The following is a 12675-nucleotide window of genomic DNA, read 5'->3' as shown; positions in this document are numbered from 1 at the left end:
CAGCACAGATCTGCTCTCTGTGCTGCTTCTGTGGCTCTGCTCCTAGCAGAGGTCTGCTCCCTGGGCTGCTTCTCTGGTTCTCTCTGGTTGGCGCAGCCCTTCTTCCCCACTCAGCTCGGGCCCCTGCTCTCTCCTTAGCTCAGCCCCACTCTGTTCCAGGCAATTCAGAACCCCTGCGACTCCATCATTAGCCTGCCTGCCCTGTCAATCAGGCTGACCTGGAGCATTGGTCTCTCTCCATTGTTCCTGGGGACTGTCAATCTCAAGGTCCTGATTTCCCGTCGACCCTTCCCCTTCCTTTTGGTACTGGGAGCTAACCAACCAAAAATCCCCACTGCGTTTTAGTAAGGGGACAACAGTCCCTTACACCAAGAGAGGGGTGACATGGTCAAAGCCGCAGGGTAGGAGAATGAGCTGTGTAGCAGCAATATCAATGGATATCAGTGGGGCATCATCCCTAATGGCAGACTCATTGCAAATGCTGCATATCCATAGTATGTGAGGTGCCAAAGAATGTTGCATTCTTGGATATCCATAACCAATCAGCAAGTACCAGGCAGGATGTTTCTGGGAAAACCCAGGAGCTATTTAGGCCCTGTCTCCTGAGCTTTTACCGAAAGCTGCCGTTATTATTGGTATTGATTTTAGTTCTCTCTTCTCTCTTTGCAATCTCCCAGGGCAACCTAAAAACCCCCATAAATAATGAATACAGCAGCAAAAATCTCTTTCACAGTGAGAATTGCTCATATCCCCAGCTCTTCAGACTGGGCACCACATGATCCAAAGTTAACAAAGCTAACCAAAGAAACAAAGCAAGGAGGTGGAAAATCATGCCAAAGCTCAGTGCTGAAAGCAAGGCCTACACCTGATTTGCTCCTAAAATATGAACTCACCAGCATCCCCTTCAGCCCCCTTGGTCATCTATCCTGTGCACTGAATGAGGGGGGTCTTGTGGATAACACAGTATGTGATAATGTAATTGAAGACTTTATGGTAATGTATGTGGGTTGCACAGGCAAGAGAATGAGGGTGGCATGGCAACCATAAATCTGGCATTTCCTAACTTTGGTGTGCTTGGATAAAGAACTTTCTTTTAATGTCATTCTTGTATGTAATTTCTTAATTTTTTTATTAAGGACAAAGGTAAAAATCCATTTCTATTGCATGCCTGTAATACCCCACCCCTCCATCATTTACAGGATTTGAACCCCAAGACTTCAGTTCTGCAACACAGCCTGTTACCACTTGAGCTGCAGAACTAACTACAGTACATGGCAGAAGGAGGAAGTATGGGCCATTGACAGCATGTGCTGGGTTCATAGGATGGTCACAGGCAGTCTGATGCCACTCACTCTCTTTCCCACCCAGGGAGGTGGGGGGTCCTACCCTGTGTGGGCCCCCAAGGAGAGGGAGAGTTGTTTGGGACATGTACTAGGTCCGGAGGTTTATGGGTGGAGCCTGGCTTTGCATTCTCTTGCCAGCTCTGGAAGCTGAGGGAGCTTCTGCCCCATACAATTCCCCCAGACGGGGGCTGGGATGCTGGGTCCCATGTGCCAGGTTGGAGGGGGCAGGAAAGAGGCTCAGGGGATCAGCCTGGTTCTCTCCACCCTGGCAGCTGACTGGTGTTCTCCATGCACGTTACTGCTGCTGTTTTGGTGGTGGTGTGAGCCCAGCCGGGGAATGTTCAGTGATTTTGACAGCCTGCCAACATTTTCCTGAAAAACGCAAGGGAGAGAAGGAAAAAATGGTGATTTTTAACCTTTCATGTCTTGACCAAATCTGAATAGAATTTCACAGGATAAAGAAAAGGAACTTCTCTATCCTGAAGGGATTTTCCCTGCCAAATATCACAGGCCTCTTGCAGACAGTGGAGGTGAGAGAGCTTCTCAAAGAAAAGATTACAAGAATCCTTTTATAATGGAAAGTGTTATAACCTAAATATAGGGGTCGCCACCAACTTCAATAATAATAATAATAATTAATAATTAATAATTAATAAATTAATAATAACAGTTGTTGTGATACATAGATTCCAATAAGGACTTGGGGTCCCATTGTGCTGGGTTTACATCTGTTTATTACAATCCCTCTGAGATGGCCCAATGACACATCTGGCGTGGGAGCCTCTTGTGTATGAATGGAAAGAGGATGTTGTTGGCTCGTTGCAGGAATGGACTGACCATAAGTTGTGCTGGAATCCTGAGGACTATGGTGGGATCACGGTGATCCGGGTTCCGTCAGAGTCGCTGTGGCTGCCGGACATTGTTTTGTTTGAAAAGTGAGTATAAGGATCGTCACATTTTGAAGCAAGGCTCATCGCTCAGGGTTTCAGATAGTTGTTTAGACTTATTCAGTGAATCACTAACATTGAGTTCCAGCCATGCTGGCTAGCACCGTGCTTAACCATGGATCTCGTTAGATAGCAACTATCCAGAAATGTGTCTGGACTAGAATGCTGGCTGGCTTAGATTGCTCCATATAATGTCATATACTCTGCCTGGGGCTACATGTTGGGACCGCTCAGGAACTGAAGCTGGTGCAGAGTGGAACTGGACACTGGGAGCGCATTAGATCAATGCTCCATGATCTGCACTGGATTCCAGTAAGGTTTGGGGTCGGATTCACAGGCCTGAATAGCTTGGGACAGGATTGCCGGAGAGAGCTCCTCCCCTTGTGATATACTGCCCCCGCTGAGATCAGCGGAGGCACTTGAGCTGGATGGAGCTCCCACAGTGTAAGCAAGAGGGAGCTGCTGGCCGGGCATTCTCTCTGAGGGGGTCCTCCATTTCAGAACTTGCTCCCCGCATTGGCCTGCCAGAGCTCAGATTTGTTAACTTTCCAGGCAGGCTGCACAGCCTGTCTTTCCCTTCTCTTCTCTAAGGTTGGTGAACAGGGAGTGTGCTGAGATGCATTTGTCTAGGGACACAATCCTTTGTCTATGCCCATATTACGCATTGGATAGGCATGCCTAGAATTGTGTTTTACAAATTCAAAGAAATAAAAGAATGAAACTCTGGGGCAGTTTGGATTCAGATCTGCACTTTGTGGTTCCAGCCTGGGCCTGATGTGTCATTGTTAATCCAGTCACACCTGACCCTGGGGAACATTCAGATCCAAATCTGAACTCTGGGAATTTGACATTACTTGCATCTGTGGAGAACACAGGGTGCAGCTGGGTGCCACCAGCCTGTTGCTAGGAGCAGAGTCTGTAGCATCTCTCCACTACTCCCAGTTGGCCTTGTGTGGCAGAGGGGAGATAGAATAGATGATCCCAGTGGTACTCTGCCAGGGAGGGTTTTGGAGAAAAGGAGCAATTGCCCATCCCCACTCTCTGGATCAGCTGCTGTGTGAGGCAGGACTCTCCCCTTACTCCCACTTTGCCCATGTCTTGTCTTGCAAGTGCACAGGGGCAAAACACCAGGCAGAATTTGGTTCATGTTACTTAAAGTGCTACAAAACTTCACAGTGTTTCCCTGGCCTCCTAGGTGCCTTCTGTAGACAGACAGTAGAATTACTGGGCTGTTTGTTTGGAGCATGTTTTTGTTCCTTCTCTGCATTCCAGCTACCATGTACCCTGAAACTTGCACAGAGGAAATCTCCATAGTAGGGAGCGGTTCTGAAGAGAGCAAACTAAGTACACAAAGGAGACAGGTGCAGATGAGATTAGCACATTCTGTTATACTCTATTGACCATCTCCAGTGTGCAGTAGAGCTGAGTAGTGCATCATGCACTAGCGTAGGCCCTGATCCAGCAAAGCACTTAAACATTGGCTCAACTTTTCTATTATTATTATTTATTGCACACAAAAAAGACATTAAAAACACTCAGGCTGCAAAGTCAAACCCTTCAGTTAGAAATTGCCAGAATGAAGGTTGTCCATGCTACTGTAACAGGGCCCTATTGTAAGTCTGCTTTTTGATAGTCATTAATTACATGATCACACAAACTATTTTTTCCCCCACAGGACCCCTGCTTCCGTCAATGACTTTGCAACTTTAACATTCTTTATATAGTTTTGCGTTGTAATTTCCTGTTTTTAAAAAACAAATCGAAAAAAAACAGAAAATCCATCACATGGAACCATAATTGACACCCACAGGAACATCAACAGGTGAATCTTTAGTTCCAATGCATGGACCTCTGCCACTTGAGATAACAGATGAACTGATTGCAGCAGTAGGTTGTCATTCTCTGTGAGGAGCAGCCACTGGGGGAGGCAGGTGTGAGACAGACATTTTCTCAGTGGTTTTCACAGCTATTTGTTGACAGTTGAGGAATATTGAGACTCAGGAATAATTAGTTCCAATCAGGTTCTGGAGGAGAGGACCTGAATGGTCAAAGTTTGGCAAAGTTATAAGCAACTGAAAACAGGGTCTTACAATGGGAAGTATCAAGCAACCTTAATAATAGGAAGCCCTACCAGCTCTGCCTATAATATTACCATAGAACTACTTACCTGCCAACATATCAAGTGTCTGAAATGGGATGAATCCTTCCCCGGGAAGTGGGAGGCCTGACGAGGGGAAGTAGGAGAGTGAGCCCGCCTCACACTCACCTCACAACAGCAGCTCCTCTGGCTCCTGTTCTGTGGGGCTGGTTGGCTTGGCTACTCTCTCTAAGCATTGCAACCTAGTCCCTGGTGCACAAGGGCACAGAACCACTCAGCTTTGGCCCAGCCCTCCAATGAGGGGTATGGCTGGGCCAAATTTGAGGGAGTGATGCTGTGATCCTGTGCACCAGGTTGCAATGTCTGAAGTGGGGAGCCAAGCGCAGCCATCCTCAGGAGGACAGAAATTGTTCAACCGGTACATGGGGCTTTGGAGGTCAAAGTGGGACAGTATAAACAGGAGAGTACTCGGTAGGGAGGTGATTTTACCACTTCATGCAGCACTGGTGAGACCTGTGTGAGAACACTGCATCTGGTTCTGGTGGCAAAGTTTTTAAAAGGATATTGTAAAATGGGAGAGAGTACCGAGAAGCCACAAAAATGATCTGAAGGCTGGAGAAAATGCCTAACAGATTTAAAGAACTCCATCTGTTTTGCTTATCAGAAAATAATATTGAGGACTTGATTACAGTATACACAGTACCTGCAAGGGGAGAAAATCTCAGGTACTACAGGGCTCTTTAATCTAGAAAAGAGAGGCATAACAAGAACCAGTTGCTGAAAGCTAAAGCCAGACAAATTCAAATTAGTTTGAAGCACAGTGTTTTACCAGAGACGGTAAGATGGTAATTAACCATAGGAACCAACTACCAAGGGAAGAGGTAGAGTCTCCATCATTTGATGTCATCTAATCAAGACTGGGTGCCTTTCTGGAAGATATACTTTAGCCAAACACAAGTTACTGGGCTCAGTGTAGGGATAATGGGGTGAAATGTAATGGTCTGTGATATACAGGAGGTCAGATTAGGTGATCTAATTTTTCCTTCTGGTTTTAAACTCTATGAATCTGTGAAGGATCTCAAAGTCCCACAAACCCTAGGACTATTGGGAGGTCTGGAATTACTGATCCCAACTAAGTTCAGAGCCCCATTGTGCTGAGTGCTGTGTGAACACAGTGAGAGACAGTCCTTGCTGTGAAGAGCTTGCGTAGTTACAGACATCTGATGCTGGTCACCAGAGCTGGCAGTAGAATCAATGTCTCCTGACTTCCTGTCCCATGCTTTATCCACTAGTTCATGCTGCCCCCCAGCATCCTGCACCTGAATAGTTCCACTGACCACTGGGCCATAGTTCAGGTGGGGGCATCACATGGAGAGAGACGTGGGGAGTCTAGAAGTTGAGATCTGCTAAACAAGGAAAAGAGTAGCATTTTATAAAGCCCAAGGCCACCATGACCATCATCATCTGAGGGATTCCTCCCAGATTTCTAAAGCGGCTGGGATTTATGGAATTCTTTGCCCAGTGCTTGTACTGTGTCAATGCTCGCACATCTCAAAGGAATAGAAAACAGAACTGGAATCAGAAAATCCAAATGACTGAGCTGGGTCTGGTGAAAAACTGAAATTGATCCCGTTTCTCCTCTCCCCAGTGCCGATGGACGTTTTGAAGGCTCCCTGATGACCAAAGCCACAGTGAAATACAATGGGCTTGTTACCTGGACTCCACCAGCCAGTTATAAGAGTTCCTGCACTATGGATGTGACATTTTTCCCATTCGATAGACAGAATTGCTCCATGAAATTTGGATCCTGGACCTATGATGGCAACATGGTTGACTTGATTTTAGTAGATGAAAATGTTGATAGGAAAGACTTCTTTGATAATGGAGAGTGGGAAATCCTAAATGCCAAAGGCATGAAAGGCAGCAGAAAGGATGGGTTGCATTCCTACCCATTCATCACTTACTCCTTCGTTTTAAGACGCCTCCCACTCTTTTACACTCTTTTCCTAATCGTCCCTTGCCTTGGATTATCTTTTCTAACTGTGCTGGTGTTCTATTTGCCTTCTGATGAAGGGGAAAAACTTTCATTATCTACATCCGTTTTAGTCTCCCTTACTGTTTTTCTTTTAGTAATTGAAGAAATAATACCATCTTCTTCCAAAGTCATTCCTCTGATTGGCGAGTATTTATTGTTTATTATGATTTTTGTAACCCTATCAATTATTGTTACTGTTTTCGTTATTAACGTGCACCATCGGTCCTCAGCAACCTACCATCCAATGGCTCCCTGGGTTAAAAGACTCTTCCTTCAAAAGCTTCCTAGGCTATTATGCATGAAGGGCCATGTGGACCGCTATTCCTTTTCAGAGGCTGGAGGAACTATCCCAGTGTCAAAATCAAAGCTCTCAGGCAAAAAGAAACAGAAACAAGTCAACGATGGAGAAAAAATTGTGATTGCTTTTTTGGAAAAAGCTGCTGATTCTATTAGATACATCTCTGGCCATGTAAAAAAGGAGCATTTCATCAGGCAGGTAATGTTAACATGTGAAGAGTACATGGTTGTTCTTAAAGAATGAAGATTTTTTTTCATCTACAGCCAGCATAGTTAAATAACTTGTCTTTTCTAATTCCTACAAATAGGTTCTTTAGCCATCTAAATGCCTTATATCTGTTTTATATCAGCATAGCTCCACTGATTTCAGTGAAGGTATTTTTGATTTACACTAGTGTGTCATATCAGAATCACACACTAAATATTAAGTATGTTTGGCTCTCCAAACTTTTTTGCCCCAATTATCTAGCTGTCTGTTATGATGTTCATTTTAAAAAATGAACATAGAAGTAGAAATCACATGGAATTTCCAAAAGATATGATTTTGTGGGGTGATGTATAGAGACAAGTTATGAAAAAGAAATAGATATTTTGTTAGTACCATGCTGAAAGGAGCTGTTTGTTGTAGCTACTTCCAATCAGTGGTAAATAATTAATTGTATCCTTTGTTCTGAGGCTTCAGTTCTGAGAGTCTGTTGTTTTAAAAAAAACTTCAAATCAAAATGTTTCTGAGATGTTTATGAATTTGTATTTGTTTGCTCCTTGGCCAACCTAGGAAGGGCATGAGAAAAAGCTCACAGATACCCCGCCAGATAGCTACAATGGCTACCCTTAGCCTGGAGAAAGCTATTCAATTCATCTGAATAGTATTAAGGGGAACTTACTCAGGGAAAGCTCCCCTCTAAGCGAATGTGGGCTCTGCCAGCATACACGTTGCATGCTCAGGTCATTAGTTACCACAAAAATTCTGAGGACTCAGTCATGAGCTTCTTTATGTATTAAGCACCGGCTACTTCCCTGCATATATGAGCGGGAAGTGGATGGGCAAGGGTGGGAGTGGGTGGAACCAATGCTCTGGTCCCACACCAGATGTGCTGTGTTAATGAAAGGGCCCGGTAGAGAAAATCCATGTATGACTGTTCCTCTAAAGCCGTACAAAATTGTCTGGGAATCTTATATATATGCTTGCAGCTTAGCCACTTCATTGTGCCACTTCAGTATCTGACAGTCTCTAATGTACAAGAAAAGAGCAGGTTTGGGTAAGTCTCTCTCCCCAGTATCCTTTTCAGTGAAGACTGATGCAAAGAAATCATAGTGGGTATGTCTACACTGCAACCATGTCTGCTGACTCTGGCTCACAGGGCTCAAACTGGACTTTGGCTCATGGGATTCCAAGCCCCAGCCGGACGGGAACATATACACTGACATTTTATAGCCCTGCAGCCTGAGCCATGCAAGCCCCAGTCAGCTGATCTGGGCCAGCCGCGGATTGCAGTGTAGACATACCCTTAGTATCTCAGCAACAACCTTGTCTACTTTAACTGCTCCCTTTAGTCCATGGTGACCCAGTAGACCTACTGATTCTTTTTCAAGCATCTTGCTTTTGATATACATAAATAATATCTTGTTTGTTTTCATACATGTAGCTTTTTGTTCTTCACAATCCCTTTTAGCCTTTCTAATTTCCCTTTCACATATTCCATGCTTAGCCTCAAGTTTGATTGGCTTTACAAGGTTCAGATTTCCAAATTCAGAAGGATTTCTTTTGGCTCAAATAGGCTCCCAAGCCCTGCTAGTTAGCCACGGCAATCAACTTCTTTCTTTCCTGATTCCCTTTTGTTCAGGGCACTCACCCCTTCTAGCACTCTAGTCCTGCTTCCATACGTGGCATCTCTGTGGTACCTAAGGGTTTTACTTCCTTTTCTTCTGACTGTGGGACCCTCTTGGCTAGCTGCCTCATTTTATAGAAATCACACAACCATACCTGCTCCTTCCCCAGAGTCAGGCTAGAACCTCAGCCTTTTATTGCCAACCTCTACCACGTGAGCAGCCTCATTTTACTGAAATCTCTCTTTCTATAGTGTCAGTTCCCCCCACCCCCAAGCTAATCTGCATAGCTGTAAATGAAATGTACATAGCAGTTAAGCTTGTTAAAGGGGCCCTGGTGATTGAAGTCCTCTCTTTAGCTGCTGGGCAATAGCAGGACAAACTTCCCACAAACAGCCTTGCCAGCATACCTCATTCAGAGAGGGAGGGGACTTTCTCTGAGGGCATCACCATAATTCTTTCTGCCTTGCTACATGAACCAGGCACCAATCAACCCTGTCCTGCACTCAGTTTTCCATTCAGATGTAAAAATGCCACAGCAGCCACTATTTTGCTGCAAAGCGTGGCTCCATTTTGGCCTCTCTATCTCTTGCCTGGAGGTCAAAAAGGCTGTTTAGGCAGCCTGCTAGCAGACATTCTTAAAAGATGTCTCTTCTTTTGTACTCCTGGTATGGGTGTAAGCCATTGGACCACTTAGGATATGGCTACATGACACATTAAGCTGGGGCTCTGGCTCAGGTTTGAGCCCAAGCCCCCCTTCCATTCACACACCAATCAGTCTGATTCAGGTCAGCAAGCACACACGCCCTGAGTGGACCCTGCTGCAGCGTGGGTTAGAGCCCGAGTGCTGCTGTGACTTGGGTCCAAGCCCTGTCATTTTGCAGCAGGGCACAGCTCCAGCCACAGGCCTGTGTCAGTCAGTCTGCATAGTGCCATATGGCCCTTTTAGCATGGCTCTGAGACCTGGGTCCAGCAACTGTAAACTCAGGTTTACAATGCAGTGTGGCTATTCAAACGCAGGTTTGGAAACACTCAGTCCACAAGCCTGGGTCTCACAGACCTGGTTACAATACAGCATAGACTAGCCTGACCAGATAGCAAGTGTCAAAAATTGGGATAGGAGGTGGGGGTAATAGGTACCTATGTGAGAAAAAGACGCAAAAATCAGTACTGTCCCTATAAAATTGGGACAACTGGTCACCCTAGTGTAGATATATCTTGAATTACTTATTCTAGCTAAGGGCAGCAGGATAGGTAATTTTCAGAAAAGGATCAGTTTTGGGTGTGCATGATTCTTTCTGGTTACTGAGAAGTTTCAGAGTGACTAGGTTGGACAAACAAATGGTACCTAATGGACCAGAAAAAAGAAAAGTTGTTCTTGTGGCACCTAAGAGACTAACAAATTTATTTGAGCATAAGCTTTTGTGAGCTAGCGTATGCTCAAATAAATTTGTTAGTCTCTAAGGTGCCACAATTACTCCTTTTCCTTTTGCGGATACAGACTAACACGGCTGCTACTCTGAAACCTGTCATAATGGACCAGAGTCACCAGTACTCTTTAGCACCTCTGTACCACTACTGAAACACAAAGGAGCCATAACCCTGCCAATTAAGGTACATTTAGAAGAGCTGGAGCCTCTCGGTGACTCTGGCCCAATATCTGCAATGAGTTAAAAGGGGATCTACAGGAAAAACAATATTTGTATTGTGATCTCTGAGTCCATGGTCATAGTCTCTCCGTGTGAAATTGGTAGGATAAAAACTTTCTCCCGGTTTGTTTTACGTTAGGCATGCTGTGATGTGCCAGAACTTACAGCTGGGAATGTAAACTCCCATTTCTTCCTCAATGCACTGTGTGTTTTAGGCTCTGACCCAGTAAAGCACTCAAACCTAGTGAAGTAAATGGGACAGCTCACGTTCGGAAAGCTCTGGCTGAGGCTTTGATGGATCGATGGCAAAGTACTTGAGGGCGAATCTTTTAAAAAATCTTTATCAAACCATTTTAAGGCCCCAATCCTGTAAACACTTATACATGTGCTTAACTTTAATCACTGCAGTACACTCATTGGAGTCAATGGGACTACTCAGGTAAGCTCGTGCATAAGTGTTTGACGGATTGGGGCCCAAGGGAACAATATTTACGGCATTGGCAACATTTGTTTAAAATTATAACTAGCACAGACCATATCTTTAATTGCATTTTTTGCAGCTAAATTATATTGAAACTTGTAAAAAAAAAAAACCAAGCTAATATTGTTCTTATTTTTTCTTCTAGGTAGTCCAAGACTGGAAATTTGTAGCTCAAGTCCTCGATCGGATCTTTCTGTGGTTATTTTTGGTGGTTTCAGTGACAGGTTCTGTTTTAATATTTACCCCCGCTTTACAGGCATGGTTAAGCAGCAGTTTATAGGAATAAATTCATGTGTTAATGTGGAGAATGGCTGAAAGATACAGTTGCCCCTTGAGACTGATGGGTCTTTTAGTTTTCAATGAGTGCAGGTCGACAAAACCAAATTGAGATGGAAATGAAAAAACATTGCCTTCTGGCTATAGTAAATGATATTGATAATAATAATTATGCTTTCACTTGAATAGTGCTTTATATCTGCAAATTGCTGTACAACTTGAGGACTCAATTGTGTAACCCTTAAGTTGCTGGATATTTACTTGCCCATTGAAATCAATGAAACTACTTGTGTGTGTAATTATTCACTAACGTGAGCAAGGTTTGCACAACTGAGCCCTAATTAATTAATCCTATAAAGGCTCATTATATTACAATATGATTTCATGATTTTTTTTGAAAGGTGACTGTTTCTTTTTGATCCAAATAGTCTGTTAACAAATGGGATTCTCATGTATTAAATATGTTACATTCAAAGAAAAATTAAATAGTCTAGTAATACAGAGGGCACTGACGCGCTAAGGTTTTGTCAGTCCATCTTGTTATCTTTAAGTGTAATAAGCACAGCTATTTTATATACCTAAATAGGTGTATCATAACCAGATATTACAAGGTGTGTGTTTGTGCATTAGAAAATATAAACAAGTTACAAGTGGGATTTTCCAAAGTGCTCTGCTTTAGCATAACTCTGCTCCCATTGAAGTCACTGGAATAGAAAACCCTAGGATTAGCAGGCTTGTAGGGACAGAATGTCTTAACTCCCGCTAGAAGAATTGAGGGCATACTCCTACTTCCTTCCAGATTATTTGCATACATTGCTTTCTGTCTCCCCCATTGGTAAATGAGGAAAACTGTGAGCCTGTAGTGGCTGGCAGGTATAATTTGCATTTATGTCAGGAGGCATTCCCAAAGCTGTGCAATCTGAATTTGCTCATGTTCCAGATTTACAAACTGATACATTTTCTGGGTAATTTCAGGTACATGAAAGTAAGGGTTAAGTGTAACAAGACATGTGGATTGTCCAGTGGGGAAAATGGGCCATTCTCATCTGAATCATAGAAATGTGGGGCTGTAAGGGACCATGAGAGGTTATCTAGTTCATCCTGCTGCTCTGAGACAGGACCAAGTAAACCATCACTGACAGGTGTTTGTCTAGCCTGTTCTTAAAAACCTCTAATTATGGAGATTCCACAACCTCCTTTGGAAGCCTATTCCAGAACTTAACTGTCCTTATAGTTAGAAAGGTTTTCCTAATATTCAACCTAAATCTCCCTTGCTGCAGATTAAGACTATTACTTATTGTCCTACCTTCAGTGGGCATGGAGAACAATTGGTCACCACCCTCTTTGTACCAGTTCTTAACATATTTGAAGACTATTATCAGGTTCCCCCCACACTCTTCTTTTCTCAAGACTAAACATGCCCAGTTTTTTAAATCTTTCCCCATAGGTCACGTTTTCTAAATCTTTTATCATTTTTGTTGCTGTCCTTTGGAATCCAGTTTATCCACATCTTTCCTAAAGTGTGGTTCCCAGAACTGGACACAGTTCTCCAGCTGAGGCCTCACCAGTGCCGAATAGAATGGGACAATTAGCTCCCAAGTCTTATTCACGATACTCCTATAAATACACCCCAGAATTATATTCACTTTTTTTGCACTGCATCTCATTGTAGTCTCATATTCAATTTGTGATCCATTGTAACCCCCAGATGCTTTTCTGCAG

The 12675-nt window shown here is 43.7% G+C and overlaps 1 protein-coding gene across 1 annotated transcript; it reads left to right on the top strand.

The window, feature by feature from the left end:
- Positions 1 to 1306: 1306 nt before the first annotated feature.
- Positions 1307 to 12153, top strand: CHRNB3 (cholinergic receptor nicotinic beta 3 subunit). The gene is made up of 3 exons (XM_038402532.2): positions 1307 to 2278; positions 6037 to 6919; positions 10823 to 12153. Exons 1-3 carry the CDS (start codon positions 2103 to 2105, stop codon positions 10955 to 10957), a joined length of 1194 nt encoding a protein of 397 aa, XP_038258460.2. The 5' UTR covers positions 1307 to 2102; the 3' UTR covers positions 10958 to 12153.
- Positions 12154 to 12675: the final 522 nt, after the last annotated feature.

Source organism: Dermochelys coriacea, chromosome 5 (assembly GCF_009764565.3).
Source record: "Dermochelys coriacea isolate rDerCor1 chromosome 5, rDerCor1.pri.v4, whole genome shotgun sequence".
NCBI classification, from domain to species: Eukaryota; Metazoa; Chordata; order Testudines; family Dermochelyidae; genus Dermochelys; species Dermochelys coriacea.
The sequence above is the reverse complement of the archived record's forward strand: the minus strand, read 5'-3'. Positions and strand labels throughout refer to the sequence as shown.